Source organism: Notechis scutatus, chromosome 2 (assembly GCF_049901735.1).
Source record: "Notechis scutatus isolate UNSWTSFEM ecotype Mainland chromosome 2, rNotScu1.2, whole genome shotgun sequence".
Taxonomy (NCBI): domain Eukaryota; kingdom Metazoa; phylum Chordata; class Lepidosauria; order Squamata; family Elapidae; genus Notechis; species Notechis scutatus.
In genome coordinates, this window is record NC_142010.1 from 182995342 (window position 1) to 183002545 (window position 7204).

The 7204-nt window shown below is 39.8% G+C and overlaps 1 protein-coding gene across 1 annotated transcript in view; it reads right to left on the reverse strand.

Moving 5' to 3' along the window:
* Positions 1-6982, reverse strand: part of SVEP1 (sushi, von Willebrand factor type A, EGF and pentraxin domain containing 1) — a 134535-nt gene extending 127553 nt beyond the window's left edge. Inside the window, exons 1-2 of the mRNA XM_087957594.1 lie at positions 6221-6982; positions 479-734 (exon numbers count right to left, since the gene is read on the reverse strand). Of these exons, the coding sequence (XP_087813720.1) occupies positions 479-734; positions 6221-6763 (799 nt within the window). The 5' untranslated portion in view covers positions 6764-6982. The remainder of the gene's footprint in view (positions 1-478; positions 735-6220) is intronic.
* Between the last annotated feature and the right edge of the window lie 222 nt (positions 6983-7204).

Genomic DNA, 7204 nt, shown 5'->3' on the forward strand with positions numbered 1-7204 from the left:
AAAAGTTCATTCAAAGTAACAATGGCACTGAAAAAACTGACTTATGACCATTTTTCATACTTGCAACACTGCAGTATTCCCATGGCCACATGATCAAAATTTGAACACTTGGCAACTGGCTCGTATTTATGACTGCTGCAGTGTTTCAGAGTCAAAAGGATCCCTTTTTGTGACCTTTGACAAGCAAAGCTCAATGGGAAAGCCAGATTCACTTACCAACTGTGTTACTAACCTAAGAACTGCAGTGATTTGCTTAACAGCTGTGGCAAGAAAGGTTGTAAAATGGGGTTTCAAGAAAGGTTATAAAAAAACTCACTGAACAACTGTCTCGCTGAACAACAGAAATGTCAGGATCAATTGTGATCGTAAGTCGAGGACTACCTGTACTGGAGTTACGGCCATATTTCAAATTTGGATCATATACTATCCCTGAGCTTGAAAACACACAGGTAATCAAAGCCAGATCTAGATCCAATACCTTCATGGAGAGCTCTGCGCGCTAAAGCTTCAAACTCTGCAAAACTGTGGAGCAAGTAGCAGTGTTCCTCCTTTGGGTGAGAAGCCATGTCATTCAGCTCTCTGATATTGCCTTGCCATATCCCAAATGTGAAGATTTCTACTCCAAACTCACGCAAGGATGCTGCAATGGGACGAGGATCCCCTCCATTGGAATATCCATCCGTAATCAAAAATATTACTTTGGTTGCATTTACGCGGGAGTGAACCAATATTTGCTAGGAAGAGAGAAAAAATAAAAGTGGGGGGGAGGGAAAAAAATCAAGCAGAACTATCAAGTTGGTGATCTGCTTATCTTCTACCAACATTCACTCTCTTTTCTTACACAATATAGTTTTTTGAAGGACTACTGTAAGATGATGTGGTGTAAGGGTTCCTACCTAAGCAGGGGGTTGGACTAGAAGACCTCCAAGGACCCTTCCAACTCTGTTATTCTATTCTATCAACACTTCTGTGTGAGACAGAGGAAAATACAGAATGGAATGATGCCTTTTGTATATTAGTGAAAGCTTTTTTCCTCACCATTGGTTGTGGTTTACTCCTTTCCCTTTTCTGACACCACAACAAGGCAACAATGCAGGAATTGTTTGACGCTGCCTTTGTCTGGAATGTTTTTTTTCCAGTTTCCCACTACATGTATAGTTCTGGTGATTACCCATTTAAGCTAAATATATTCGTTTGATTTAACCTTTAAAGACCAAGTTATGCATATTTCAAGTTATATAAGCTTTTAAAAATTATTTCTAAAGAAAAATATCCTATTTTCTTTACTAACATAATTAATTTCATCACTACCACTGTTTTTCCTGGAAGGCTCTTGTGACAGAGAATGTATTTTTGAACCTATGGGGGTGGCTGGTAACCAAAAGGGCAGTGATATGGGGGAAGACAGGCAGGTGGAGAGAACTGGAAGCTCTTGCCTTGGGACTGGGAGGGACTGGTTTGAATTAGGGTAGGCCCTTGCTTAACAGTCATATAGGACTCACAATGTCAGCAACAGGGACCAGCCAAATTACAATCATTTAAGTGCAGCAGTCACGTGATATTTCATTTAACAACTGCTTCGCTTAGCAATGGAGTTGCTGATTCCATTTCTAAATGGTCATTAAGAGAGGACTACCTGTACAGTTCATTTGTTTTGTGAGATGGGCAGCTATATCAATTTGAATAATAACGTAAAATAAATAAATGACCAAATACACTTTTCTTCGTTTCTTTTCCAAATGATTTCTATATTCAAACCTTTCTGTCACCTCAGATTTTTTTCTCTCCTACTGCTATTTCTTTAGAACAAACACATTTTTTTCTGTAGAAATCATTCAGCAATACATATTACTTCATTTTTCATTTGATTTAAATTTTAGGTTAGGCAAATAAGTTTTGGATATTGGTTAAATATACATTTTATTAAATTCAACTTGATCTAACTAAAAACAAGAAACTGTAATCTATCAAACAATTAAGTAACTTAATAATTCCTATGAATTTTTGCTCATGCACTATATCCACTTTGGCCCAAGGCTTTCAGTCCTATAGAAGGATCTGGGGTTTTAAAGAGAATTGCAAAGGGGAGAAAAGATATGAATATTAGTATTGTTATTATGGTTATTGATCAGCATCTTGTCTGTTGAACAATCTTGTTGACTACAGCTCTCAGCAAGCCAATAAAATTTTTGTCTGCCGAGCGTATATACAATATTTATAGACAAGCATGTTTACAGGTATCCCATAAACAGTGAGGTGGAAGGAGCTTCAGTAAGGGTTTTAACTGGAGTTGGCCATTTATAGTGATAAGTTAGGGAATCTGGTCACTGCAAAAATATATATGTACATTTGTACTTTTTTCTTTATCTGATTTTCCTTTTTGGTAGGACCATCTTACATTTACAGTTCTATTTTTTTCTGATGAATAAGGTACTTAAACTGCTAAGGCAATGTTTAAATTTTCCTTCAACATTTTTCCTAGACAGTCATCTCTTTTACAATTAATTAACTGTGCAATTAAGTTCCTCTATCATCATGTAATTGTTTAACCTGTCAGGGCAAAGTCTGTTTTTTCAGTAAATATTTCTCTTAACCCAAAGTGGAAAAACTGAAGTATTTTTCTTTCTAATGCCACTTAAAAAGATAACTAATTGCAGTTGTCTTTAGCTGGACCACTAAGCAATAATAAAACCAAAGCCTTTGTTTCTTTTATTGTAGAATGTAATTTATACTTTCCAGAAAGGAAGTGCTAAACCAACTCAGGGGCTCTCCTTGACCTCTAAAGACAAATTTCTTAAAAGCAACAACCAATCTACAAATTAAAGCTGTATTTAGAGCAAGGGTGGGTAACTGATCATAGTGATATATTTCACAATTCTGCAGCAAATGTATATATTTAATTAGTAATCAATTATTTTAGCCCCTTTGTGTTTCCTAACTAATTTTTACTGAGGTCATTCACATATCCAAATAACGTTATCCTTTCTTTCATCTTGTGTGTAAATTTTAACTAAAAGAACACTGCTATGTGAACTTCTTCCTTTTCTACTAAAGTATTTATAATACTTACATGGCTTCTAGAGCTGTGCATGCTTTGAACATTCTTTGGAAGAGATGTTTCTTTATAACCTGAGTAACTGAGGAAAAAGCAGCTGCTTTACATGAGTCAACTCATTAAAGGAGCTTTGGCTTTAAAGAGTCACTATAAAAAGCAAGTGCATTTTTCTCAGGAATTTGTACAAGACTGAAGCTGTAATCTGGCCTGCAAAAAATAATCAGACTTATTTGGCTAGAAAAACAGTGAAATCTTTCTCATCAAAAAGATAAATGTAGCTTGGGCTTGAAAGATAGAAGACAATGGTGCAATTTTTCATAGGAAGCCAAAAATATGGTTATTAAAGTGTAAGTTCCTCCATTTCCTCAGGAATTTTAGTATAATAATATTATTTGGTCAGTAAACATAGCAAACTTTGCAAAACAGCTGTATTATCTTAATTATTGCAATATGCTATTAATGTTACACCTCCCTGTACAAACTGAGCACATCAGTATGTTATGATAAACAAGGATAATAAAGTTACTTTTGAATTGGGATCCTTGGCTTCTTCATCTCTTCATAAAACTGAGTCAAAAGTTAGTTTGAAAATAATACTACTGTAATGTTTGGTTTTGTTCTGCTATTCTCTCTGCCAAGAGAAAGCAAGAAGCACACTTGCCTAAAACAAGTCAATCAATAAATAACACCATTAAGAAAACAATATCTATTATCATATTTTCCAGGTCTACACATTTCTTTTAACTTGTTGTTATACAAGCTACAAAATTTCATTTGTTGAGGAAATTCAAACTGCATGGGCAGAATTGATTTCTGAAAAAGCCTTCATTTATTTTCTATCCTGCATAGATGGCATCCTCCCATGAAGTATGACTAAAGCTTAAAGATGTTAACTTTCCCTAATCTAAATACAAAATTTTAGAACTAGTTCTCTATTATCTTCTTTCCATAATCAATTTCCCCTTCAGGATCAAGGACTACCTGTATCCATTATCTGACTCTGAGTCCAGTTCAAACACTGAATTTCAGACCTTAATTTACAGATTCCTGTTGGTTTTTAATTTCTTTATTTTTTATGCCTGGTGTATGAGGTCAATGCACACACACTGCCGTTTAAATAAGAATAGTCAACCAGCATCTATATTTGGACAAGCTATAGTCCTAAAGTTGCTGAATTCCCATAATTTCTCACAACTGATTATGCTAGCTAAGCTGATGGAAGCTAAATATTTGTAGGACAATATATGGTTTATCCTGCCAAAGACAATACTGTATGCAAAGCACTTCAGAATGCATTGACCATGTACAAAGCAGTTCAGCACTTGGCAGTGAAGGAGGAGATACTCAAAACCTCTCGACAACTTTTTTTTTCCCTTTTAAAGTCTTTTTAACCACTTTATACCCTCCAGTATCCCTTCTATATCCATATGTATTTCACTCATATTGGTTTGAAACTTGATGGAAGAAACATTTGGGGAAAACATTTCTCTGTGAAGAACAGCTGTGATGGAATGGGGCAGACATCCTGTTACATTATGTTGTGGAGAAAATAAATGTAGCTATGTGGTTTGGCTCTGAATATGTGAAATAAGGGTCAATTTTTATATTTTGTGGGATATCTGAGATCAGAACTTCCAGGATAATTCTCTGGGACTAAAAACATATGTAAGAAGCCTGATTAGGGCTTTTTCTGTGAGTGTTGGGAAAAAGAGGTGTTTTTCCTTACCAGGTTTTGGTAATAAAAACTGACCTGCCCCTCAAGCATTATTAATACTCAATTAGAAGAAAAATATGGATGCCTCTATTATATGTTTTTTCAGCAGAGCATCTGTGATGAAATAGCCATTCGTGACAACTTATTTGATAATACACTTATTAGTTTCTAAGCTGTCACTGTATTTGTTTTTTTTTTTGCTTCCATACTTAATAGCATATAGGAGATTCTGATTAGGGAAGATTCTCCACTCATCTCTCGAGTATTTATTGTATTGTCTCTTTTCTTGTATGACAGGAATTCTGTATGACATCATTAAAAATCACCACCCAACCCACCATTTTTTTTTAAATTAAAAAGAAAGGAAAGAAACCATGAACTGCCAATGTCACAGCTTGTTCTACTCAAGTTCTCCTGGAAAAACACTACGTTCCTACAAATGTAAAAATGTATACAAGTTTTATATTGTTATCTGGGATGACCCATTCAATCCCTTAATGGTGCTGCTGTCAGGAAGCCACCTGGGGATCACTTGGCCATCTTTATCCATCTCACAAATGTCTCTAAAGATAGACTTTTCTGACCCAATTTTCCAAATAAGGTATCCTAGAATGACCATTTTCTCCGAGCTGGTACCCTTTAGATCAAGAATAGTCAGAATTTCCAAGTATTGATCATGCTGTATGGAAATTTAATGGGTCTATCAAGCATGGAGAAAGCTGCTATAGAAAATTCATGCTTGGTGTAGCCCTGCACAGCTTTTTGAGCAAAAAGCATTCAAAAGTGGCAGCCTTGTTAGGAAAGCCCACAGCCATTCTTTCAAACTATTTAATTAGCAAGAATCAGACAGTCACATGGAAACTGTCAATCTGTAGTTTTAAGAGAACATGGCTTTATTGCTTTAGTTATTATGTCAAGCTGACTCGACCAAGGCCACAAAAGGAGTACAGATAGTCCTCAACTTACAACAGTTCATTTAGTGACCATTCAAAGTTACAACCATCACTGAAAAAAGTGACTTGCGACCGTTTTTCACACTTTTTCACACTTATGACCATTGCAGCATCCCCATGGTCATATGATCAAAATTTGGGTGTGGCAACTAGTTCATACTTGTAAGGTTTGTGGTGTCCCCAGGGTCATGCGATCCCCTTTTGCGACTTTCTGACAAGCAAAGTCTACTAGCTTAACAACCGCAGTGATTCACTTCACAACTGTGGCAAGAAAGGCCATCAAATGAGGCAAAATTCGCTTGACAATTGTCTCACATGGGCTCAATTGTGGTCCTAAGTAGAGGATTACCTGTAATCACAACTTGGCAGTGATTGGAACCCAAGTCTCTGTGGGTTCTAGTCCAGCACCAGAACAGGTCTCTAATACACGCCTGAATAAATGCGAGTTTTTATCCGGAGTTGGTAAATTAATTCCAGATTTAACCCCAGCCAACTTACCGCGGCTTGCTGGAAAGCCCCCTTGGTGTAGGTGCCGCCCCCTCGGTAGCCGATGGCCGGGATTTCGCGGCTGAGTAGGGCGCACTTGTGCTGCCGCTGCTGCGCCCGAGCGGGCGGCGAGATGTAGTCCACGCGTGGCACCACGTTGTTCTTGGAGGAGAAGGTCACGATGGCCACCCGCGTGGCCGTGGGCACGACCGGGAAGTCGGAGAGCAGCTTTTTGACGAAGCGCAGCTCGCTGAGAAAGTTAGCCTGGCCCACGCTCGACGACTCGTCCACCAGGAAAACCAGCTCCAAGCGGTCGCTCTTCTCCCGCAGCTGCCTCACCTGCCGCTTGAAAGCCCGCCCGAGTTTCTCCACTTTGTTGCCCGTCGCTCCCGCCGCGGGCGACTCCGGCAACAACGTCCCGGGGGCGGCCGGTTTCAACGGAGCCGAGAGCGCCGCTAGAGAACTCAAGTTGAAGGGGCGATACAGGCTGCGGGGCTGCGCGGGCGCCCATGCTAGCGCCCCGCCGACCCACAAGCATAGCCCCGCGAGCCACATCCCTCCGGGCTCGTCCGCCCGTCTACGGTTTAAGTCCTTTTTTTCCCGAGTTTGCTCCCTTCTCCTCTCACGCCGGGCCCGGCCTTTTTTTTTTTTTCTTTTCTCCCCGACGGCTGGGCTTAAGTCTCCCACTCGCTTCACCGCGGCGCGCACGTGGCGAAGGCTGCGCGCCTCTGGCTCGGTTTGGCGCTTCCCTGCTCCAAAAAAAAAAAATATTACTCTCCTTTCGCCGCCGCCCCCTCGCAAGCCCTTCCCCGCAGCGCTGGAAAGGCCAAAAGGGAAATACGAGTGTCTCTGTCCTCCCTTCCCTCCGCTTCTCCCCCGTCCTCTTCCTCGCTCTGCCGAAGTTGTGGCTGCCTGAGATTCCTTGTCACCAGAGCCCCGCCGGTGTCTGCCAGGCTGTCAACATTCCCAACGCAAAACACATCGGCACCGAGGCTT